The 26,722-nt window shown below is 34.2% G+C and overlaps 1 protein-coding gene across 4 annotated transcripts; it reads right to left on the bottom strand.

Annotated features, from left to right (window-relative positions):
• Window positions 1–55: 55 nt before the first annotated feature.
• LOC128679676 (zinc finger protein ubi-d4-like) lies at window positions 56–26,572 on the bottom strand. Of its 4 annotated transcripts, XM_053762065.1 has the most exons (12): window positions 26,465–26,572; window positions 26,234–26,343; window positions 25,842–25,935; window positions 25,161–25,341; window positions 24,381–24,584; window positions 23,970–24,051; window positions 14,448–14,675; window positions 12,059–12,261; window positions 11,648–11,753; window positions 5,914–6,026; window positions 5,414–5,543; window positions 56–5,012 (listed from the first exon to the last, which is right to left on the bottom strand). In XM_053762065.1, the coding sequence occupies exons 1-11, from the start codon at window positions 26,518–26,520 to the stop codon at window positions 5,415–5,417; spliced, it is 1,506 nt and encodes a 501-aa protein (XP_053618040.1). In that variant the 5' UTR covers window positions 26,521–26,572; the 3' UTR covers window positions 56–5,012; window position 5,414. The 4 variants fall into 4 exon arrangements, with proteins under 4 accessions (XP_053618040.1, XP_053618039.1, XP_053618041.1 ...); XM_053762064.1 differs by lacking the exons at window positions 56–5,012; window positions 5,414–5,543; window positions 5,914–6,026 and having other exon boundaries at window positions 6,956–11,753; XM_053762066.1 differs by lacking the exons at window positions 56–5,012; window positions 5,414–5,543; window positions 5,914–6,026 and having other exon boundaries at window positions 6,956–11,753; window positions 14,487–14,675.
• Between the last annotated feature and the right edge of the window lie 150 nt (window positions 26,573–26,722).

Below are 26,722 nucleotides of genomic sequence, written 5' to 3'. Positions count from 1 at the left end.
CACTTTATCTGATTCAAAAATGTATGAGGTCAAATATATAAAAAAAGAAACATTATTACAATTTCCATTTTATTTCGTTAAGTCACCACAATTAGTATGACACATACAGGTTGGAAATCTTATTTTACGATAATAACTAACAGATTGAGGTGAATATCCCATAATCGGTATTGCATTAAAATTATATCGTAAGTTAAGCTCAATATAATTAACGCACCATATTACTGTCATTAGGTACATATAAAAAATATAAGTTTCTAAACCTGTTCATTTGCAAAAAATATAGACAAAACACAATTAGTCTACCTTTAAAATAGAATATAAATTCCACGTTGTATTTTGATTATGCAAACTCGATTATGAGAACAAAATTTACAGGAACACGGATGACGTCATACATCACAAGAGGACATAAATCACACCGACTAAAAACATACCTATTATAAAATATCAAAAGTCAAAATACAAGTTTCTTTTTTTAATACCTAAGAATTTATTTAGATACTTAATTTGAAAATTGTCTTGTTATTTTTTCATTTGTTTGCACAAATGAAAAAGAAAACTTGATAATTTTAGTTTTATTTTGTTCAAGGTTCATTTTTTATAAATCGGTGTGATGCAAATCCTCGAAAAAATCAGAATTAATAAAAAAAATATTTGCTATACATAATAAAAGATGAAAAAAAATTCGGATTAACACTAGACTTAAAAAGCAAATCGGCATACATCAGACAGGACAAGACCGTGACCGGATTAGTTAAATGAATATATAAAAGCTGTCGTCTGTCTTACTCTTTTTGTGAGAACGTGTTGCGGGAATTTGACTCACATTGTGCACTGCAAAAGTGCAGTGATACACATCATGACCTTCATGCATCAAACCCAGCCGCGGTGTCAACAATATTGACGGTCATTCCCTGTCTGATTGTACTTCACTCCCGTCACAACCAACTAGTCTGATCACAGCACTTTACCGTATTACGTCAAGTTAGGATTTTTGGCAGTTTCCATGTTATGTAATACACCCATGAAGCTATACTGGAGCCGGTGTACTGCCAAGATATTTATGATTAAAAGCACATATATTGCTATCTCTTCCGTAGCCGACTTCCCTTTCTTGCGCGGTGAAAGATTATATCTACATGTTATATCTACGTATATGAGAGGTCGGACTACCGATATAGCAATAGCAAAATAAGTACCTTGCATCAAAAAGTTTTTTGTATTACTGGCAATAGCTTCATGCTCACGTAGACAACACCAATCCCCTTACAAATAAAAGTATTGTTTTCTGATTCGGTCTGGGAATATTATTCTTTAGTTTGTCCTTATTTCTAATTACAGTATATTGAAAGAACAAGACAAATCAAAGCAGAGAGTAACATTTTTAATATTGAGGCGGCAAAATTACATTATATATATTGCTATAATTTAAATAAAATTGTGCGTTACTCATTAGTCGATAATAGCTATAACGACAGAAAAGGGTCAAATAGTATACAGAAGTCGTAGTTTACATTATTAGCGTGAAATTAATTTATTCTTTTAGGTTTTTACGTAGTTTTAAGGCGACAGATAAGATTATTTGTAACAAATATGGGTGTATGAAAATGTCTATACAATATTACGTTTAAAACATCTGTATTACTACATGGTTTTGTAGGGAAACTGCCAAATAAATTTCATAAATGAATACATGAATACACATGTATTAAGTAAAAATTTTGTTCGAATAAATGACTTTTTACATGATTTACGACGAAAACATCTCAGCTCATTGATTCACATGTTTTTTTTTACTATTAGTAGATATTCGAAATAAAAAAAAGCAATTATTTTCATTGATTGTGCAATATCGCAACAATAAGCAAAGAGCAAATTTGGAATGTCCATATCCAATTCAACATGATAGAAATTAGTTGAAAATAGCAAGTAAAAATATTTAGGATTAGTACAAAAATAAAAACTTTTAAGTTTCACATATCGACAATGTTTCACATTGCTTAGACCGACACTAACTTAAGTTAATACACTTATGTACTTACAATTTAGATTAGATCGAAATGGCATTATAAGCAGTTACGTATGACTGCATCATTAAAAAAGAATAAAAAAATATTTCAACATAATTCTAATTACAAAAAAAAACTGAAATTGAGCGAAGGAAAAATAATCAAAAAAGTAATTTATACCATTTCAAATCAAGTATGTGTTCGATTTACAAATATTGTTCTCTAAATGCAGAAACTTATCCGTTCAGAGTTAACGTATCCTGGACAGATTTTAATCTGAAATATACTCTATTGCCAGTTAATAGATTCCATTTTGCCATACGATTACTATTGCTGTAAACTGAAAATTGAAAATCCGTGAAGAGTCAACCATGACACGACCAGGGTAATCAATGAACAGATACATAGACAGATTAGATGAATTCAATAGACAATTTATAAGTAAAGGTATTTTATAAAAAAAAAAAATATTTTTTCTATTTCTTGGTGTTAGGTGCGACGTACGCGTAGTAGACGACGTACGTAAAGAGATCGCGCAACGCTTTCGTTGTCAGCGACTACAACAACGACGTGGCCAGTTCCACGTACTGGAGTGCACTCTAAAAGGCATTTTGTCCCTATATTTCAACGTTACTAATTTCATTAAAATCAGTTTAACCCTGAAAGAGTGACGGACAGAAAGAAATACTTTCGCATTTATAATATTAGGAATAATGTAATATGTAAGCTGCTGATGAAGATTGGTGCAGTTGATTTTTTTATATATAAAGTTTTATAAAATGCCTTTACATATAACATCACTTGAACTATATAAGAATCCTGGCAGTGATTCCTAACAGACAAATGTAGAATTTTATATAACTTGACTATATACTATTAGGTTGCCACGTATATAAGCAGATACATATTTACAGCTCTTAAATAAGCGTCTGTCCTATGTAGTCGGATAGTTAAAAATTATTAGTCTATAGATTTATAGAAATTAGGCCCTCTTACTATAAAATTTGTAAACAAATGTGACCTTTGTCTGTGCTAGTAAAAAATATAAATGTCAATAAAACAAAAATCAGCGGGAACTTATTTTTTGATTCACCTCACACTTGTTTTTTTTTTGTTTATGTAAAAATAATGTTCAACAAAAGGTAAATATAAAATTATAAATACAATCGTATTATTTTCTTGATAAAGGACTATCTATATTTAAATATATCAGAGACAAGCAGAAATCTAGAATTTGCATATTCGCTGTATAAAAATACATCTGTACATTGTTCGCAGTTAGATCTGTAGATTGTTTTTGCTACTGCCAATAAAAAAAATAAGTCTCTAACTGGACGGTTTTTGTGATTTATACATTTTAGTTACAATAAAACATTTTGTCATTAATATAATGTCTTTGATGTCAGGTCAATTTGAATTTACCACACATTTTTAAAGCAATAACGGTCCTAACAGAACACGAAAGCTGGCACCTGGTATAAATACAAATTAATGATCTTTTTTATATTTTATGTAATTATTATTATTCTCACATATTATAAAAAAGTCCTCTGCCGCGTCAGTCTGTCTGTTCGCGATAAACTCTAAAACTACTGCACGGATTTTATGCGGTTTTCACTAATAAATAGTGAGGAAGGTTAGGACGTGTAATCTATACTATTATTATAAAGAAGTAAGCATTTGTGAGATTGTATGTTTGAGGCGGGTAATCTCCGAAACTACCGAGCCGATTTCAAAAATTCTTTCACTATTAGAAAGGTACATTACCCAAGATTGCTAAAGGGTATTTATCCAAGATTGCTATAATTTATCTCAAAATTACCACGGGAGCGGCGACGCCCCGGGCAACATCTAGTTTATTATATTTTTAGCCGAACGAAGCCAGGACTAGCCGCTTGTGTACTATAATATTGTGTGTTGATAAACCAGTTAGCGAACCATTCATAATAAAAAAATAATACAAAACTAACAATATTCAAATGTCCCAATTTTTCAAATCAAAATGAGAGATATAACTGCGAACCTGTCCCTGAGGCGATAGAACCCGGTCCAAAACTAAATCGGCTAAATCAAGCACCGGTGGAGGTAGAAGAAACGCGGTGTGAAGATGACGACAGTAGCGACACACCGGACGACTTTATAAACATAAATGTTGTTGTTTAAAAAAATAATATTTATAACTTTTTTATTGACGAAGCATCTTAAGGGGCCTGTGGAGCTCACCCATGTTAAGTTTCAAATAAACAAATATCATCTTTCACAAAAGATTCTTTTGTCAAAGATGACATTTGTTTATTTGAAACTTAACATGGGTGAGCTCCACAGGCACAATGACTCCTCCAAAACAGGTTATATGGGGCTCATTTTTGTCATCAAAAGTAGTGTATTGATACACGCATAGTGTATGATATAAGTTAAGATATACGCAATACAGCCAAGTGCGAATAATTCCGTATTCACCATACAATCTAACTCACGAGGCAGTACAAGCATGACGCCGAAAGCGCGTCTGTCAATTAAAGAGAAGTGCCAAGTGTCATTTCGTCAAATCATTAGTTATCTGTACGTTACGTAACTTCGATGATTTCGTGTACGCTTTTTATGATTTATGTATCCATACATAACATTTTAAAAAACTGAGTTATATCATAAATTAAATACAATAACTGAAAAGCCATCCAGTATAAACGCTCACGTCCAACCTTATATTAAAGAGCAATGCACACGACGGTAACATACTATTTACAACCTATATAAAAGATTACGTCAAACCTAACACAACTACAAATTTTACATTCAACCTTATGACTGTGGATTAAGGTTGAAACTTCAATGTGAATATAGCTGTGCGAGCGATTGTTTTTTTTACAGAGGACAGAGCCTGTGAAAATTATTCTATGGCAACAATGTACAGGTCCGAATCATAATATCTTTACGATATAACAACGACACACCGCAACGCCGTTTACGTGTGTATATCCATCTTACTCTTTCCATCGCCTGAAAATAAAGATAGCCATATTACAATGGAGCGGTAGATAAAATAGGAAACCACTAGCGCCACCACCACATTTTTATCAATTTGTTATATGTATCAGCGTAAAAATGTATGCTACTCCTTTACCCAGTGTAAAGAGTTTTGTTAGAAAGTTATTAAGTTTTTAGACTGTTGTCACGTGAAATTGTCTATGGAATAAATGTTACGAAATTAATTTTGATGCCAATTAATTTTTAAAGGCTATAAATAGCCGCCAGCGTTAACAACGCAGCCAGGGTTGTCACAAAATATGAAAGACGTCACATTATATCTGCATTAAATATTTTTATTTTCTGTTTTTTTTTTTTAAATTTATTTTCGCGGAGGAAGTAAATAAGTTGAACGTCTACGACACGACACCCACCTCATTTGGTGTGGAACTGTTTGATGCACAGCGCACACGACCACGAGCCCTCGGGCGGACTCTCCAGCGGAGGCGCCAGGCAGTACATGTGGTAGCCGCGGTCGCAGTCGTCGCAGAACAACAGCTGGTCCTGTACAACACCAAAATCATATATTTAATATACAGCATCGTTTGTGGCGTGTTGTATCTGGAATAAAACTACTCAATATGCTCCAGTGCTTGTCGTACAAAGCTAATTAAGCATTAAAGCCTTGGCCAGCAGCAAAGCCTTGGCCATTCATTGCTGAATGAATGAATGATTTATTTGAACAACTCAACGTACAAAGCTTACATTAATAGTATTCCTATAGGGGGTTGGAGTTAAGACAGGTTGTAAAATCACATGCCGGATCTTAAAAAAAATTAACGTCTGTCTTTTACGCTGAGCGCGGGTTTCGCGACGGCACAATCCCATACGCAACAAGCGAAAGAGAGAGAGGATTCGACAATAAAATACTCACATCGTTATCGCTTGTGCCGCAAACTGAACAGCATTTGCACTCGATACACTGCCAGCGGTATTTGCGCACAGACACTATCATATTGGCTGTGAACTGCAGGCAAGTTGGGTGACCTGTGGAAATTTACCTTTATTTACACATCGACCACAATCACAAGAGAAAACAAAAACGAACAGTTGGCCAATGAATGGTTTATCAAAACGTTTGAAGTGGCGCAGTTTATAGACAAATTACAAAAATGTCGGTAGGATTCGTATGATATTAAATTCTGAACGATCGACTTCATCAAATTATTATTAATTAGCGATTTGAGTAAATGTACTTTCAATATACTCTAATTTTGGTCTTCCAATAAGAGTATGTTTATTACCATCAAATAAGTAATAAATTATCTTTGATAAACCATTTATCAGCTTAAGTTACAATCACAAGTAAATACAAGTGTTTTATATTATGCATTATAAGTACTATAAGTATAAATAACGTACATAGTTACAAGCACAAATGGGTTTACGTCCAGTATTTTTATATCTTATATGAAGTTGAAATAAGTAGATGGATATTATTATCCATGACATATTATATTACCGGACTTTTTGACAAAAAACTTATGTTTTTTGTCAAAAAGTCCGGTGTGAAAACTTATATAAATTGCGTATGGGCCAGTATTTTTGAAAAGAAATCGGGAAAATACTGAGCGAAAATCAATCTCTGCTTAAAAGTTGTTTTTTTTTAATGTTTGAAACTACTTTTATACGAAATGAATTAGTTTTCCCAAGCTGTAAATATTAAATAGCGATACATATCAAGCCTGTTATAGTAAGCATATTTCACATATTGTTAGGCACATTAATTTCTTACCTTAATTAGTTGATCTCGTCGGAAACTTGCCAGTAATAAAAATTAAGGGAATGTGTGCCGAACAATAGTGAAAAAACAAATAAAAAAATAACAACAATAATTCTAAACCGAATTTTATTATCAAGTATCAAAGTAGGGAAGTGCACATTCACTATTCTTCAGCACAAAATGAAAGCCTTCGTTTTCTATACATCTTTTAATGTTTAAAAAAATACACAAATTAAAAAAAAAGAAACATTAACATAACGCACTTACTCTACACTCAAAACCAATTTAGGCCGAGAACAGTGAATTTCATATCAAGAAAAAAATTTCTTGAGTTTTATTTTTTTAAAAGAACACATTTTTAATCAAATTTCACAGTTATATCGTATAAATTGGCTTGAGTTTAGTATTGTGGCGACTTTCGCCGCGAATGCACTTCCGTACGAGGTTTGATACTTCGAAATAAAATTTTATAGTTTTATCAACTAATTATTCGAGATGTAGGTAACTTTATCGAACAATGAAAACCTGACCAGAAATACTACGAACCAGTAACTTTGGCAATTAAAACTTATTGAATAAAGCATTATAAAAATCTACACATTTGACTTTGAATTACATAAGTACAATTCATGAAACATACGCACTACCTATTTTTAAGTTTGTATTATTAGCTATATGGTAGGTTAGATAGCCAGGTATGATAGCTCACTTCTACCGCACCAATCTCACCCAGCAAAATGACGTTCACCGAAAAATTAACTTTAAAGCGTCCACTGTAGTTATACTTTACATTGACAAGATGAGAGCTGTCTGCGAGCAGTTCGCTAATTTGTTCCGTTATCAATGTAAAGTGTGTCTACAGAGCACGCTTTAAAGCTCAATTTTCAGTGATCGTCACCTTGCCGGGTGGGAGCGGTGCGTTTATAATGTTTAGTCGTGTCAAATTGCGCGTACCTATTATATTGGTGAACATAGGCCTGCGTAAACAATGTACATTTTCTTCATTTATATCAAAATGTTGGTTGTTGTGTTAAAAATCAAGGTTAATAGAAACTGCGGTGTATATCAATAGTATCAACTATGACGTCAATTCACGCAGATTTCTATTGACTTCTCCACACTATCGCCAATAGATTCTTACGCGTAAGAACGTACATTGCATTTCCTACTGCAAGGAAAAACCAGAAATATACGTAGAAAACCCTAAGTTGGCGAAATGTTTGCCCATAGTGTGAAGGCGGCATACTCAAACTAACTCCACTTGTTTACCCCCAGATGGCGCTGACAATCTCACCACAAAGCTTTGGCCTTTTAAACCACCACTAAAATATATTTCTGATCAAGTTTGACACAAAAATATATAATTTTAATTAATAACATTTAAGGCACAACATAATAAATGCCTACCGAATTCAAAACTATTTCAACATGAATAGATAACTTAAAATATATATTTTTTCTATTAAACCTACAACTACGATTGAAAAAAAAACAACAAAAATCTTTCTTCTTATTTGTGAACATAATAAAGAATTCGACATATTGCTTTCAGAAACAGTAAAATATACGAGCTAACAACGAAAATACATATATGTATAAACAATCTATTGCAGTGCTATAACAAAACTAATTTGATAATATACTATAAATAAGAGCTAAGATATATTTTCGATATATAAATTTTAAGTTATACTTTTACATAATAGGAAAAAATAACATTTCTTATAAGAACATTTATTTGGTAAGCATGGATGACCAATAGAGAGGAGTCAAAATTGTAAATACCTATGATAACAAACAATATAAACTACAGGAATGACAAAACAAGAATTAGTCTTTTTGGGGTCAAAAATCTTAATGTATAATAAAAAATTTCGTAAATCTTTGGGTCGTAAACAATGCTCGAATAACAATTTTGATATGAACATATCGGAAAGGCACATAATATAAGCTCAAAATGTATAAAATTGTTTACACTTGGTTCAAATTAATGGCCAAATTGACAGTGTGGCACACAACACTAATTTATAGCATGAAAAAAAATATTTAGCGACATAATAATACGAATATTTAAAAATAAAACAATTGATTCGAATTTTAAAAGCCTACAACTGTCAATTTCAGCATTATTGCAATGATTTGAACATTGACTAAAGAAATATAATTTTAACAAACAAAAGGCACGCGATTTTATTTCCTTTGGGATCTTTTCTTTCACACCCCTGTTACACAGAACCTATTCAATTGGACCAGATATTTGGAAATTATTAGAACGCATAAGTCAGACATCCAAATGTATGAAGCAGACATGTGAACGCTTACAATGCGCGCCATGAAATATGACATCTGGCAACCGAATAACTGTGAAGTAACTCTATAGGAGAAGCCGTTTTCAGCGCAGAGCTGGAAGTGGCCTGGACTGTTTTTGTGTGACAAAGGAAAGCAAAAGGATCAGAGTAGGTGATTTTTGAGATTTTTTCCAGCAGATAGCGCTAACAAAACAAGAGGTCCAAACAACTGTCATATAAAAAAAATTGACAATTAAACCTTTGGTCAACCAATAACCGGATGTGTCATTTAATTGACAAATAATTGATCTATGACAACACAGCGTTGGACCTTACAAGCCGACAAGGGTATATTGCCAAGCGATTAAAATTGAAAACTAATTTTGAGATGACATTTTCCTGGCAAATTAAAACGACAGCAGCGACTCCCTAAAGTTGTCAGATCACCTTGTCAATCTGTGCGTATAGGTCCTGGGTAATACATTTTCGAAAACCCTCATTAAAAAGTATTTCTACCTAGCTAGGTAGGAACTATAAGTTTGATATCATTGCGTGCGAAATTATAGGTTTTGGCAGCGTGACTAGAAGCATGGCTGTTTGGCTATAGGGTAGTAAGCTAAAAGTCGTCGCCGATTTGCTTCATTGAAATGTGAGCATTATAGAGTCTGTTTAAGATATATTTTACATTGACAACAAATTAGCAGACAGGCTTGTCAGCTCTCGTGTTGTCAATGTAAAGTATGTCTATAGAATTTCTTTTAAAGTTCACTTTTCAATGTCATTTTGTCGGGTGCGACTAGTGCGGCGTCGGCTATGACAATAATACGATTAACATCTAACGTGACTGATAAAAATATGCGGCCATATCAAAGGCACATAATAATAAGAATCGGTCATTGTATTAATTACAATATGTACTAAAATTTAGGAAAATTATTTTCGATACATATAATAAAACATTTATTATAATACCTTAATTTGGTAAGTCGTCGAATCATTAATGTACACAATTTCGTCCAATAATTTAACACATGATAAGACACGCTACAAACAAATATTAAAAAGGAGTAAAATTGTCTTTGGTCTCCTACTATTAGTTATACATCTTGCCGTCACACCTAATAAGACACAACTAACATTTTTTTCGTAAACGAGTATTTGAAATCGTCTTATTGGCTGATTCCGAATGTATACGACGCATTTTCGAAAAAATGTCACGATGCGTCTTTATTCCGCATAACGGCAATATTACACACGTCACGTAATGTCCAAGACCGAGCTACAACAGACAACGATCGTAAAAATATTTGGCATCCATCTTCACAATTAAATAGAAATTTTATCATGGCAATACTTAGATCACGAATAATGTTACCAAGCTAAATATTTATGCGGCGTTTCTATCGCCTAGTATTGCTAGATGAAAAAATGGAATGTAAAATAATTTTCTTTCTATAAATAACAACTATATGTATTTTTAATATGAAACAAAAGCTTAGTTACACATTTTATAACAATTTAATATTAAGTGTTGTTAATATATAAATGATCAACACTATTTAATATGATTGATTTAAAAAATATGCAACTGAGCTCTAATTTTAAAAATCACACCTCTTTGGTATGAAACATATTCCATCACGAGATGGAAGGGCTACATTTTGTGACAATAAACGAAACTAAGCTTAAACGTTATATAGAGATAAGTATCAATTTTACTCGCGTCATAATTAAGCTCCGTGTCATATATTTAATTTATAGTGATGAGGCAAGATTGTGTCTTCTATTATTATTTTACTTTGAAATGCTACAAAGTGTACGAAATTACCAGAATACTGATTTGTCAGATATGGTCCAATATGTTCCAAGTTTACTCACAAAAAGTCTGATATAAACCCATGTATGTATAAGTTGAGCTTGCGATATAGAAACTAAAATATAACGATTCTGGAAGTTATTTCCTTAACTTAAATGGGTGATTTTCAACTACTCCATGATTTTAAACATCAGTTAGATACATAAGATTGTACAGTATACATAATGTATTACTGTTTTACGGGAAGTATGGAAGTCACAATAAGAAAAACTGAAATGAAGATCTAGATAACAATCTGGAAATTAACTCTTTGATAAACTATAATTTAACTTTAAGCAAACTTACTTCCTACTCCTGACGGATTATATCTGACATTCTACGAGAAAAACTACCTCATGGAGCGCAGTCGATTGTGACGTATGCGCATCTATATTCAAAATAAGCAAGTGAAACTTCTCTCGTGGTACGTGACACATTTATCTGTTAGAGATTTATGACAGACACAAATTAGCCTCATTCAACATCTAAATGACAGGACTTTGGCGCGACGACGGCGGCGACATCGGATACTCCACATACTCATCATTCAACAGCTTCGTTTTCATCGCAAAATTGTCGAAATCGTCCGCCGAGAAGGACATAGACGTTTGTATTTCTAAAACACCATTCAGTTTTATATCCCTGAGGTGTCTATGGTGTTCGCAGACGCGGTTTTCGATGTGATAGCATTTGGTCGGCTTCCGAACCCCGTTGCGCGGCGGTCGGCCTCTGCCTCGCTTACCTGATCTGCCGCAGTCGGAACAGCTGACCAATTCTTCGGGTGTGCCCGTTTTCTTGTTCTCACGGTCGTCGCCGAGACAGAAGTCGCAGTAGGGTGACGGCGAGACCTGCGCGTGAGGACAGAGGGCAAATAAATCTGTGTCTTACTAATATGTTAAACATACATGAGTCTTGGTCATTTCATTCGAAGTTGTTTTTTTTTTTTGGAGAAAAATAAAGAATATTACTATTTCAATAAAGAATTTTTAATTCATTCATGCAATGCAATTCATTTATGCTATGTCTAATTAGGAATAAAGATATGATTATGTATGAGTGATGTAAAGTTTTCGAAGAATTTTACATGTACTTGACGTGAAAAAGTGTCTGTGGAGATCTTGTTTCGGAATAATGCCTTGATTTTGACACAAACCTTGGCTTCCCCCTCTTTAGCTTCAGGCGCGGGCGGTGCGCTAGCGGCGGCAGCGGCGGCGGCGGCGGCGGCGGTGCCGGGCGGCACTAGCGGCGCGTGCGCAGAGTCTGATGACGAGGTGTCGGCGGACGCGGGCCGCGGCGGGGGCGAGGGCCGCCGCGCGGGGGGAGGGGCCGCGCTCGCCGCTGCGGCTGCGGCTAGACCTGATGGATGATGGATATTGTACTAAAGTTTTAACATCAACGCTATTTAAAAAGAAAGTTCATGTTTGTGATGTTTTTTTTACAAAAAGAAAAAAAACTTGCTCTTTGAAAAAAATAGAACATAATAAAAATATGTTTTCCAATTTTTTTATAAAATAAAATATTTGTGAATTATAAAGTTATTTGAAAATTTATTAAAATCCGGTTCACATATTGAGTAGTGTAGAGTATGTGCGAGCGTTAAATGCAGATGTTAAGTGTTAAATAGAAATACTTGGACCCGAGAACTAATCTGTAACCGTAGAGATTACTTGCACTTACACTCGCACTTAACACTAATCAAGATACGACCGGGTTTAATACATATGAATTAGCAGAAGTTTTCAAGTGGCTGTGTATGTATAAAGCTAACACATAAACCCTGATTTTTATCACCATGCGCAAATAGTAGTTTGGTTGGATGTATTTTAAACATGCACCACCAAAAATACAAACAAGTAAATACAAATTAATTGACAAACGAATATATAAGAAGCAAAGCGTAGTATAATATATAGATAATTTTCTTAATGAAAAATAAAAATATAATAAGTAAGTTTTAATGTGACCATAAATAGTAGAAAACAGGTTATAGGCGAAAAAAATTTTTTTGCCATTGCATTACTAAATGGGATGTTCAAAATTGATTGACAAACACAGTGTTGTCAGACAATAATAATACACAGCACCTCATTTCTACCCTTTATAGAGTTTTTAAATAATTTAATATTAACTTAAGAAATCTTATTAATTAAACGATTTACTTTTTTTTCGTTCTCATTAATAAATATTGGAAATTATTTTTAACTCCGAAATACGTCAATCCTACATCAATGACATCAAGTTCCATATTATAAATTATATTTATTAGAAAAATGTATTTGATTTGACTTTCAGTGTAGCATAACGCTAAAAAGGAATAAATCTATTAAAGGGTGAGTGACACCGTCAAATTTGACGTTGATTTGAACCAGCGCGTCGCTGACATTCTACGATGATAAAATATTTTGCGTTTTTCTGCGCACGTTTACGGTGTCATCCACCCCAAGACGTTAAATTTTTTAAACGAAATTAAACATACGAAATATATTTATCCGCCTAGGATGAAAAGATGAAAACTAGACTTCTTGTTTAAAGGCATTTTATAGTAAGACGAATAATGTTTGTACATTATTAAATTATCACACACCATATAAGATTACTGCATTTTTAATTTTGAATGGTTGTCCTTTTTCCACTGTGTTCTTAAATAATATTCTAATTTTTAAGCCAAAACAGATGGACCGAAAGAACTTATTTTAACAATAGAGCCAATTAAATTTCAATTTAAATTATTATTATCAAAAATAGATCTTTTGATCTTCTCCAACCCGTCACTGTCTTAAATAAAACTTAACTAAAAAAAATACAACAAAAGCAAACTAATTTCATTCACACAAAGCAGATAAAATAAAATCTAAAATCGATTTATAAATTGATTTACAAAATTTTGCTGTCACAATCCAACCAGTTACATACTAGTTATACATATTTAACAGAAAAAAAACCTGACACCAGTATTGGCCACTAACACATTTAAGCGAAGCACAGAATATCCCCCTCTAACAGGCAGTATCCGAATATTCATAAGGCATTTTAGGCAAATGCGCCTTCAACTAAAGTTTAATACACAGCACAATAATTAGGATTGTATTCTCTGCAGCCTTTAAGGGTGTGGGCCTCATTTGGGTGTCGCCATTTTTCATTTTTCTAGTAAGCAATATTAATGCGATGTTAGCACGCCAGAGGGCAGCACTAGAATTTGGTGTAAACAACGTATTTTTGCATCGACAACGACAGGACATCTATAGCATGACAAATTACATTGACGTGTGCCAACAGGTTTTTATCGAACAAAGACCAATGAAACTGAAGTCAAAGCTAGCGTAGCCAAATGAAACAGATAATTTATATACGTACACGATGAGGTACAGATGTCCCGTGTATTTCTAATACGTTTTACTTTCTATAAGCGAAACGTAAGGACAAAGTTTATAATTTTCTCTGTCTATGAATGAGCTGCCAAAATATGCGTAATATTCCCCAAGAACCTTTTGAATATTCGGCCATATCACTAACAAGCACAGCACAACTATGGCCACACTAACCTGTGCCGACACCAGGGTTATTCAGAAAGGTGACGTAACTATCTTGGTACTCGGTCGCGGGCTGGGCCTGGGCCACCGGCTGGGGCGGGGTGTGGGCCCCGGGGCGGCTGTCCCGGGAGTCCCCGTCGCTGCCCGCGGCCGGGGCCGAGGACCCGGGCGGGGGGTCCTTGTGAGTGTGCGTGAAGTGGTAGATAAGCCCTGCCCGCGTTTTGTATTTAGCGCCGCAAACTGTTAAAATAGGTCCGCTTAAATATGCATTGCTAGGGTTACTTAATGTTTTTTTTATATATAGAAACTAGTATTGTTGAATCCTGTAGCGTAAAAGAATAAGGAAAGTGCTGCAAACTTTTTTAAATTGTGTTGCGAGGTTAAAGTGTATTGGCGTGTGATTAAGCGTTAGCGTACACGATTTTGAACAACTTTTATTATGTCATTAACTTGATTACTGTTACAATACTGTTTTTGGATTCCCTTTTACATTTAAAAGTTTCCCAGCATAAAATAGCTGCGGTAGACATATCACAGTATACGGGGACTGGGCCGGGGGGAGAAGGTATAATGAATATTTAAAAAATATGTCATTAAATTTGATTAATATTTAGAATCAATTCGTATTTGAGCGAAAGCTGTCTCTGTGTAAAACAACAATGTAAGCAACGAAAAATATTATCTGAAGTATAACTAGGTAAGTAATCTAGAAATATTTAATTTCTATAAATTTCTACCAAAGTCTAATTAGCAGAGTAAAATCGTTAGCTTAAATATTTCAATAAAGTCACACAAATTATAATAAAAAGCCGTCACACACAGAAACCCAAGCCGGGACGAAGACGTAAATTTCTAGTACTTATAGTAGATTTGATAATTAAAAATAAAATAAAATTTGAAGGTAATCCTAGAATGCAAAAGAAAATATTGCGACAGTTTAACTGCGATGGTGGAACCATAAACGTGGTACAACAAGTTAATAGCAGTTGGACCACGAGTGGGAACAAACCACCTTCGCTTCGCTTCTGATTTCGGTATGTGGCGCATAATATCTCAATAAAAAAATACAGAAAATAAAACTTACCGTCAGTAGTGCCTCCATCTGCTTCAATTTAACATTCAAACCAATTAAGGGGGTATATTGGGAGGCGAGCGTCATCAGAACAGAGCATAGGAGGCACCACGACGGCGGTAGAAAGCAGCCTTCCAAGAATTATCCGTCATCAATCAACACCAACAACATAGACCACACTTTAGAGCGCTTATTAAAAAAAGTCATCTTTATAGATTTCTGCTCTTGAATTGAGAATAAGAAATAAAACAGAAATCTTTGAAAAAATAATAAAGTCTCTATTCGTTTCTGTATTCTCGTTGGGGGAGAACAAAGAAAACTTTAGAGTAGATTTTAATTTTCATAGCGTTCTAATGTGTGGTCGTACAGAGTATAGCCGATCCGTCGTGATACGCTATGTTCAGTTCTGGTGGCCGTCGTCTCCCGGGGACTGTTTGATTGATGACTTCAAATCTATGGATCTGCCTTCATTTACATAAACGTCACATAGTCAACTGATGATACACTGAGGATTTCACAGAATGCATTGGAGAAACTTAACCTTGTAAAAATCTTTATATTGTATAAATCTTTTAAAATATATGTTTTTTCTAAATCCTCTTCAATACAAATCTTGTCTTATAAGTGATAAAATCAAAAATGTTGTCTACCACAAAACTGGCATCGAAATATTGAATGTTTCACGAGAAATGGTACCTAATAGTAATAATGGTATATAATAAAAATGAGCAAGTAAAAGGTCTTAAGCGACTTTCCTCCATAAGATACCTTACTACCTTACTCGTGAAACGTCACACATGATGTTTCATTGGCTAGATTCAAACAAAGGTCACTTATGTATTTAAAAAAAGCTTTTTTAATACATATTTTAATAGATATTTGCACGCAAGCTAAAAATGTCTATACTATATACTCTATTCTATGTTTTATTTTGCTTTGATGTTTCGTTATTTTTCACGAAATTAACGCCTTTCTTGCTTTAATTTCCACATTCCGTGAAATCCTCAAAAAGATCCAAACGTTTGAGTCCAATCAAAATTGACAACATCAGCGCATACGTTCGGATATTTTTATTTCTTATTCAACATAAATATCTTGTATAAATTCATAACAATCTTTGGGTGCTAATAATAAGTTTGGATCTAAGATTAACATCGAAAACTCGCACTGTACCCCTATTACATAGAATAAATAAGTGTTAAAAATTCACCAAACAATAGACAATGACTAAATTTTTATCTAATACTGAATTTTAATTTTGAGATAAGTTGTATACATACTGTAGACAAAGAAAACTATAGACAACATCATTTCTTTCGTTACGCTCATACAAGAGAAATTCATTTTAGAAATACAAGAGTAAAAACGGGATAGAGTGCTAAATTATGTTTTCGGTTTTACAACGGCCTATCATCTTCAGTTTTCTTTGTCTCTGATACACATTCGAATGCCAATATTACTGAGATCTTATCAGGCCAGAGGGCCGCAGTACACAGCTGGTTAGACATTGACAAGTCTTCCAAAGCTGAACAATTACATACAATGGCGACGTGTAGTTTGTATCATGACGCTATAATACTGGAGCCCGCACTGCTAAGTACATATATTGCTCTTTCATCCGTGGTCCGATCTCTCTTATGTATTTTGAGGTATAAATTAAAGTAGGTATAGCTATAACTTTCATCGCGCAAGAATGGTAGAGCATCAAATGTAAAAGATGAACAATATACGTACCTTGAATCAAGAAGTTCTTAGCAGTGCAGTCTAGTATTGTCTATAGCTTCATAATTTTCATTCGCCATGTAATGTTTTATCTATGTCTAACTAGCGTAATATTCCCTATTGGATGTAAAACATTGGAATACGATAAGCTTTATTTTTTAAATTACAATTCGCTTATAAACCAATTATAAACTTTTATTTTCATTCTTCGAACACCTTACGCCCTGAAACTATAGGTAATACGGGACCCAGCAGTTCTAAAAAGCTTTTTAAAACAAAGTACATATTTACATTATTTATTACGATCTTTTTCAGCTATGGCCCTATGCCCATCTATGCGATGGCTATACGTTATGTCTATGTATGTATGTACCTCGCAATAATAATTTTGCATCGAAATGTTCTTAGTAATGCTGGCTCGAGGATGGAATTACAGCTTCGTGGCGCTCGCCGTCTAACTCAAGAGTCCGTACCACGAAAAAGTCGTGCGGAAATATATGGAACTATCAGTAATATATCGACCATTGTGTCATTGCAAGCGACTGTAGGGCCGCCATTTACTGGACTATTTCGCGGCGTGGACTATTGATTTTCCTTACAACACACTAAAACCCACTAATGGGTTATAATAGGTTAACTGTAAACCTTTTTTTTTAAATTTTATTATGCTGATTATATTTATGAATAATAATGCCAATATTAAATAAAAATAGATGTTAAAACTAAGAAACCAAGATTCAGACTCACAACACATAGGGGTTTTAAAACTCGAATTTATTGCACAATTTCTGTGGTGTATAAGATTTTGAGGAAGTCTTTCATTGATAATTTCTGAAGAACTCACTCTTGACCAAATTACTAGTCAAAAATATAACGTTCTTTAAAATCAATAAAAATTATATTCAGATTTCATTCAAAAAAAATTATTTTTCCTAAGCTCAGAGTTAAGCGTAGCTTTAATTCTAAAACCAAAATTCTTTTATAAAAAATAACGACGGACTAAAACAACTGTCAAATTACAATAGTCAAGCACTAACACAAATACAAACAGATATACACTAATAGGAGGGTCTTAACGGAAAATACGATTTTTTTTGTTTTCGTTATTTGCATCAAACCAACGTACATTGTTTGCAATTGTCTAAAAACTACGCAATGTATATCGTATATTTTCAAATACAGCTCTGAATAGGCACTGCTAGCATACAATAGAAATCTGATCAAATGAGATTCTGTTTAAAGTCGCTGATACTGAAGGTTAAAGAACTGCTGATCGGGTGGTGAAAAATACGAACAAAATATACAGCATATAAGTCACTATGTCATGAACGAAATGTGATATGATGCTTCTCACTCAAGTATGTGAAAGAGAAGGCAATATACATTTCTCAAAATGATGTGTATTTCCTTAAAGACCCTAAACCTTATTAATTTACGTAGCTTTTGACCACTTAAAAACACGTTTTTCATAGATTTTTTTGGCACGTGATAAATATTTAGTCATTGTGGAAAGACCCTAGACAGAATACAAGGAATAAAATAAATAAACTATCACAGACACATGAGTTACATCCAAACCAAACAGTGCTTACAAGTATTGTGATCATAAAGTATGGATTTCATAAGATCCCGTCTCTAGGATTAATGGGTATGAAGCCACAAGTCACTATTGATGAAATACAAGACCCAGAGTGCGGAAGGAACGACGAATTTATTTACACATTGCCTGCTAAACACGCATGTGACCGCGGTGTTTGACCGCGAACCAAACTATTCTACAAAATGTAAATCAACACTGGCGCTGCGCCATTGTATACAAGGGACACAGACAATGTGTGAATGTAAAAATATTTTTGACGAGACGTGAGACCTAATTTATGTATATAAATAATAAATTGAGTCGATAGACTTAGTGAGATTCTAAAAAGTCATGAGATAAAAATCCTGCCCTTTCTCTTGAAATGCCAAGGCAGACATTTTACGTAGGAAAAGATGACACATTTAAATATAGGGACTCAAGGTCTTTGTGGAATGAAAGGAGAACTATAGGTAATTGGCATGCAAGTCATGGCTTCATACTGGTATTAAAAATATTCAACAATAGTGAACCTTTTTTCAAAACTGATAAAAAAGTACCCCAACTGATAAGGTACTAGCGTATTTTTAAAATACATCAGAACATTTTCTTGTTTTATCTCAAAAGATTCACTACTGAGAGAATTACTAAACTAGCCTACATAACATGAGTAAATCCCTTCGTACGGAGTAACATCGCATTCATCGCATCGCATTCAAATAGCCAAATGTGATGTGGTGGCACTCGTCTAGAAAATATTTACTCATGTGCCTAAATGTACAAATAACAAAACTAAACTACGCCCAACCGATTGGTACAAAAAATATATATATGTGGCAGTGTATTATAGATTTTATTTCATTAATTGGTGTTTTCATGTTACATCCATCCCATTTAAAATTTAATTTTGAACTTTTGTCTTGTAATTGACTCGCATAAACGGTCTCCGGATTAAAAAGGAAACAATATAGGTAATACAATGCATTAATAGCATTTAACACTAAACTTGGCCTTACACAAATCAAGCTAAATGCAAGATATATTTTTTAATTCATTTAAATAATATTATTTTTTGATATGTGCACTGAGACTGTTAGTTGATTAAAATAAATAATTACAGATTTTTTTAAGTACGGGGAAAATATTTAGTTTCTGTACATGATAGCAGATTCGCCCTGTCTCTTTCACACATGAGGCTTGTGAATGAGATAAGCTGAAATCATCAACAATAATCATCATGGCCTTTCTGACATAGCTCACGTCCTTAATAAACGATTTTGATTAAGTTTTAATTCCATTTACCCCCCAAGTCCCAGTGCATCAAAATAGTCTAATAATTCGCCTAAAATATCTTAACATATTCGGGTATTCCACTATGGAGATTCTTATCACTAATACTATACACATACGTACACAACAATAAAAAGGCATGGTTTGCGACACGTTACGCCACTGGCTCGTCGTTGTTGCATGTCTAAGAGTAAAGTCCTCTTAAAACAATCATTACTCAGTGTAAACACAACATTTGCTAGGTATTATGAAAAATAGTTTTTTAATTTTTAAAATTGTTTTGATTTTATCAAGATTTATGAAAAATAGTTCTTTTAATTTTAAATTTGTTTTGTTTTTATCGAAGATATATAACCCAAAAAATTGTAATATTTTTAGCCAGACCTACTTAAACTTTTTCAAACTACATAACCTATTCAAACATAAATCAAAGGACTATTTTCAAATAATATTTTGCAATGTTTAGACACACAACAACAAGTATCCCACAAATACAGATTTATTGCTCGATCAAGTCCCGTCTAAGATATACAATGCTATGTTTACTCCTTGGCCCTGCTATGATACGCGATGTGCCCCTGAGAAACTATGTTTTCAGAAATTTTCTCGAGAATTCTCGCCAATTTCCAAGTAAATTCTCATAGGAAATTTCACGGACCACCATGGGAAAAAACTCTCGAGAATTTCAGAGAATATTCTCTCAAGGTTTCCGTGCGTTCTAGAAAAAATTTAGAACGGCACATCGCTAACGTGCGTCGCTATATTCATGATAAAATGTATTAAATATTATTTTATCTAAAACCATTTCCCTATGAGCGGACGTCGATTATTAATAAAACTGAAAGATAAACAATTTTCGAATTTTTATTTTAGGAAAATCTGCTTTGTTGTTTTGTGATATATCTAAAGAACATACTCGTGAAAACTATATTTTAAATATTTGCTAATCTACAATTGAATCCCGTAACAGTGGTGAAGCGGGACCATAGATTTTATTTGGGATAAAAAAAAATATATATGTATATATTTTTTTAAGTTAAACCATCGACGTACGCGCATTTAGAATAACATGCATATTTAACTAAGAAGCTCAGGTCCTTCTAATGAGTGTAAGAACATTTAGTATCTATTGAGCAATTTCTTGTTTCCCGCCGAGGTATATTCAGCTTTTGTATAATACCTGACCTGTGTATATTATAGCATATCTATAGGCATTACTGTAGTGTGTTGCGGATTACTAGTTTTATATTTTAGAAAAATGCAAAATTACGATTCAAAGTAGCTAAAAATGTATTTAGTTCCATTTCCAAGCCGCAGGTGGAGCTCTATAACAAGGCCGAGCAATTGATAAAGCTCGCCTTGGGCTCGCGCTAGTAATGTAACCGAGATTCTGAGCAATGTAGTAAAACTGTATCATAATATATTATAGTAGTATCTTAATACTCTTTAAAAAACATCTAAAATGCAATATACATATTTCAATTATGTATTATGTACAAATTTTCAAAATGCTTTGTACCAGTAATCCGCAACGCAGGTCCATTCTGTTGTAAATTTTTATCGCGAATATTTATATGTCTAAGCTCTTGATATGATCTAATTTCTACACTACGATGGATTTATATAAAAGTCTATGGACTATAGTCCTATAATAGGGGTAATATCGGGTTGTAACGGAGATGTGTATCAAAATATTTCGATTATACGACACTATTTTATACAATGTTCAATTATGGTTTAGGTTTCAAGCGGCTGGATCTAAAACGTATATAAAACGTAAAATCCAGTACATTTGATATGAAATACAGGACAAGTATACATATAAGTAGTATATAAGACTGGCCACTCTTTATATTTGGTATAGCCGAAACCACCATTGTCACTATTCAATTAATTATTTTTCCTGACAGAAAAATCTTTATTTTGTGAGGAAAAATAAAATAAATATTATCGATGGCCGATTTACCATTATTTCAAGGCATAAACTTGGAATTTTACTTTCGATTGCACTAATACCATTTTACCTAATTTCATTACGATACTAGTGCCGCGGAAATAATTCATGACGGTTAATTTTGTAAAAAAAAATCACATGTAAACGTCACCTTTCGTTGATGACTTTTAAGTTCTCTAAAACGGTGGAGCATCAGTAATGTGGTTGTGACGTACAATTACGTGCGCGTATGGGGCACTAACCATGCCATACACTAACATTTTTATTTTGTACGAGACAGCGAAGCCAATGCATTGCAAAACTTGCCGTTTACGTGTGAAATTTTCGATAAACAAAACTATTTTGACGTCATTAGTATTATAATAAAAATTAGGCATTTATGACAGAGATTATAAACTTGTACCAATATGGATATTGCGTCTCATGAAGGCACGTGGACAATAGGAATGTTTTAATCAATATAAGGCAAAAGCTCTATCGTTATCTGATACCAAATAAAGTATACTGAACTGCTTCCACGCTGGTCTACATACAAAGTGCCTGCCGATTCTTCCGCGCAGATTGTAAAAGTCAATCAAGGGGCAATCTACAAACTGGGGAAGCCTGCTATCAAATCAACCAATTTTGCATGGAATTAAAAATAAGCAAATTTTATATTCTCTCTGTTTAAACTACTGAACAAAAATTCTAGAAATGTCCAGAAACTTTTATTCACACACTTTTCGTCTTAATTGTTGAGGCACTATAATTTTACACTCATATAGTCTGCTTTTTCTACGAGTCCTAACATGTAAACAATCCTCACAGTACTTATTATTGAATTTTGTTAAAAAAAAAGAAACATTAGTTCAAACATATACATTGTAAAACATCCAAATAATTTCCTAAAAAGCTGAAGTCATAAAAATACTTAGTAAAATTGTTTACATAGCAAGAAAAAACTATTTACGATACGCGTTTTATAAAAAAAGTGAAAATTTTGAATCCCAGCTTGCTTGCCCCACAGGTTCATTATAATCTACAGTCTCAGTCTCAGTAAACCTCTTTTCAACCGCCATGCCATCACAAGACTACATTTCAATAGGACCGGCCATTTTGAAGCAGGACCCTGACAATTTGAGACTTTTCTTATGATTATTACTTTCTCGTCACGCCAGAGGGCAGCAGTGGCATTAGGGCGCGGTCCTATTGCATCGTCGTCCTCTGTTGTTAAGACGTGCATCGACGGATCAAAGCACAATTCCGAGTTTCGACATACGTCGAACCTATGGAAAACAACGAAGCAGAAACGCGCTACGTCGCCCCAACGGAACAATGGTGCCGGGAGCCTAAGTCGTAAACAACGTATTTTGAAACTAGTTATGGGCTTTTACATGAGGATTGCGGAGAACAAATATCCTCACACACTTCACTTTTTAATTTTATGGCTCCATCGCTTAGCCTAATTATGATTTTGCCAATGTTACGGTTGAGAATACTGTAATTATCAAATTCTCAAAATGGTTCGCATTTTGTGTATGTAATGTATGTGAGTATTAAGCACAAGTTGCGACTCGCACATTAATTAAAATGCGAACCAGGCTTTTTAGAATTATCAGAAAATTACAAGTTTCCATAAGTATGACAAATGACATTGACAGTTGTTTACCGCCCCTGCCAATGCTGCCATCTGGAGCGTAATATTCTCTATTTGAACCACAAGTGGACAAAACAAAAGCCACGGCACATTACTCCGTTGCGTTGACATTCGTCGGCGGATCAACGCAGATATCAATACTTTGTTTCGACGCACGTCAAAGTCAATACTTATTTAAAACAATGGAGCGGCAACGCGCTGTCGACGACGGAGCAATGTGGCCAGGCCCAAACAGGACCTGAGCTACGGTTTGGGTTACTAGTGGCGCCGCCTGGAGGACTTACGTTCGCAACCAAATGGCTTCTCCGAGTCGCCGGGAACCTCGTACGGGAGTGTGCTTTGAGCTGCGCGCTTGCGTCCGCGACCCTAGGAAAAAAAATTACACATGACTTTATTTCCTATTAGTCAAATCAAACTTTTCTAAAGTCGAACATAATAAGGTATATGGAGATTATATAACAGTGATATGCTATGACATCACCATTTTGTAAATGATTCGTTTTTATAGTAAACTTTTAAAAACAAAAAATACTATATTATGTACAAATCTGTCTATAAAGAATAAAAAAGGGATTTTTAACAAGTTACAACTTTTAAGGGACTGCATTTTTTTATACTGTATACTTACCATAATTTATATACAATAAAATTATAAGTATATATTTGACTCAGAAAAGTGTATATATTTGACTTACCGCTCGGCCCCTCTTAGGAGTGCCATCATCAGGCTGCGACTTTCTGACCCGGCCCCCTCTGGATCCGGGCCCGGACGGAGTGGCCCCGCCTCGTCGCTTGCGCCGGTTCGCGTAAGTATCATCGAAGTAGTCCTCGTCGGACTCGGCTTCGGGTTCTTCCCCTGTTTCCATCTCGTCCATTGCTATTTCGTCGTAGAACCATTCCTAAAACAATGTGTACAATATGAGCAAAAATTAAAGATATTGATTGATAAGTTGTAATTATATGGGTAGGATGTCGCAGTCATGTCAGGTGACTTGAATAAAATCAGCTCTGAAGAGCAATAATAATAAATACAGAATAAATATATGATAGTTTCGAATTGGCATTACAAAGCTTTGTTTAGTCTGCCTTTGAAATGCTTATAGAAAGCGAAAACTAAGAGATATAATAACAAATTGTTTGTTTTCTTCTTGTGTTCCACACATAAAAGAGAAATGTGTGTTAGGAATACACAAGAAGAAATTGTATAGAGCTCTATTATCTTTTTACCTCAATTTATACAATGGCTTTCTGACCACTCATAAGTTTGAAAGTTGTTTCAAAGTTGAAAAGTTCTATCTCATTATGCTGTGCTAGCATGTTAGTTTTAGTAGAGCTTGAAGAGAGAGAACCCTGGGCTTCAACACTCAATGGTTGTGGAAAAAACCAGGAAAACGCTCAGATGAGTTGACAGAGCTTGTAGTATTAGTTATATTTGTATTTCTTGAATTCATACTCTTTTTGTCATAAACACCCACCTTAGGGTCATCTTTAGCCGCAGTCTGAGATCCGTCCCGGCTGTCATCACCAGCCAGGGCGTCTCCGGGCACTCCAGAGCTGTTCTCACCCTCTCCAGTGTTATCTGCAAGGTTGTCAGCCCCACTCCAGCCCCACCGGGTAGAAGACATTGTGAGGTATTGTCGCCGGGATTTGCGCCATCTGCATAAATGTATTATTTGATATTAAAATGCAATAAAACCACAACCGCATTGTACAGGGGAGCAATTCTTATAATAATTATTAATGTAAATCACATTCATCATTACAATCCTACTAATATTATAAATGCCAAATTTTGTATGTGGTGTCTCTGACACAAAACCTACTGGATCAATTGTTATGAAATTTGGTACACTGGTAGAATATAACCTGGAATAATACACAGGGTAATTTTTATTTCGAAATTCCCATGGGAGCGAAGCCCCGGGCACAGCTATTCTCTCATAAATGTCAGTTCTAATTATATCCTAATAGGATTTATATAATTTCTTCCAAAATAGTCTGATGCAAACCGAACTCCAAGCTTTTTTGGGATAAAATGGAAAAAGTACAAGGCGTGAACAAATCTCTGTAACCTACTTATGCATAGTATAAGTTGCTAAAATATTATATAGGTATTATATATAGAATGAGATCAGAAATATATTATGATTCCTTACCTTTGCGCTGGATATGAATAGACCTGGCCCTCTCGAAGACCAGGCATGCGCTGTTTTCTGGTCATGAATAAGTTGCAATGACTTTGTGCGACACCTGCACCAATAGAATAGTTGAAAAATGTTATGTTTTCAAGTATATATTACTTATGTACAGAATAAAGCAAATAGACAAAAAGTTATATTGACTCTGTCTATGGTACACATACACAGTCAAAAAGTTTGTATTGAGTCTTGTGTGTAAAGTACAATTATATTTCACTAGACCCAGTTCAATAAATTGGAATAGATATCTTGAGTCGGTGTCAGGAAATGGGCGGACCCTTGGTTGGACTCAATGTGGTGCGGTACATACTTTCGTTACTACAGCAAGAAATCAATATTGATATACTCACCGGTTTGGGTATCGATAAAAGGCATTCGCATCCTCCTTTCTGCACATAATCTTGAATTAAACGTAGAGGAATTCTCAATGATTTCTTTGTAACTAGGATCATTTAGAAAACTGAAACAAGAAGTGAGAATACAGACATCATAAACACATTCTAAATTCACAATCACATTCACTAATGACATGTAAAAATTACAAACTCTTTAAAGCACTGAAAGAGAAAATAGTTAATTACCTCTCGATTTTAGCTAAATTAGAAGGATTTACTATCTGAATTTCGGCAGCCGCCATTTTAGCAGACGACCGACGCTTATATTATGACGTCATTAGACGCATATCTCTTGTCTATGGATATATAGTGATTGGTTCATTTCCGGCTAAGAAATGTTGCCAGATCGATTGAATGAGTTAATCCATAGAGATAAATTAATTTAGATTTTATGAGAGTTCCATTTGCCTACGAAATATGTAATAATATATCGCATAGCTGATA

Source organism: Plodia interpunctella, chromosome 22 (genome assembly GCF_027563975.2).
Source record: "Plodia interpunctella isolate USDA-ARS_2022_Savannah chromosome 22, ilPloInte3.2, whole genome shotgun sequence".
NCBI lineage: Eukaryota > Metazoa > Arthropoda > Insecta > Lepidoptera > Pyralidae > Plodia > Plodia interpunctella.
This window is presented reverse-complemented; position numbering and strand designations above follow the sequence as displayed.

Coding starts and splice junctions, on each gene's coding strand:
- LOC128679676 (XM_053762064.1), bottom strand. CDS start 26,520: ATGGCGGCTGCCGAAATTCAGATAGTAAATCCTTCTAATTTAGCTAAA. Junction 26,344..26,464: donor AATTTAGCTAAAATCGAGAG/GTAATTAACTAT, acceptor TTCTTGTTTCAG/TTTTCTAAATGATCCTAGTT. Junction 25,936..26,233: donor TTTTATCGATACCCAAACCG/GTGAGTATATCA, acceptor CTATTGGTGCAG/GTGTCGCACAAAGTCATTGC.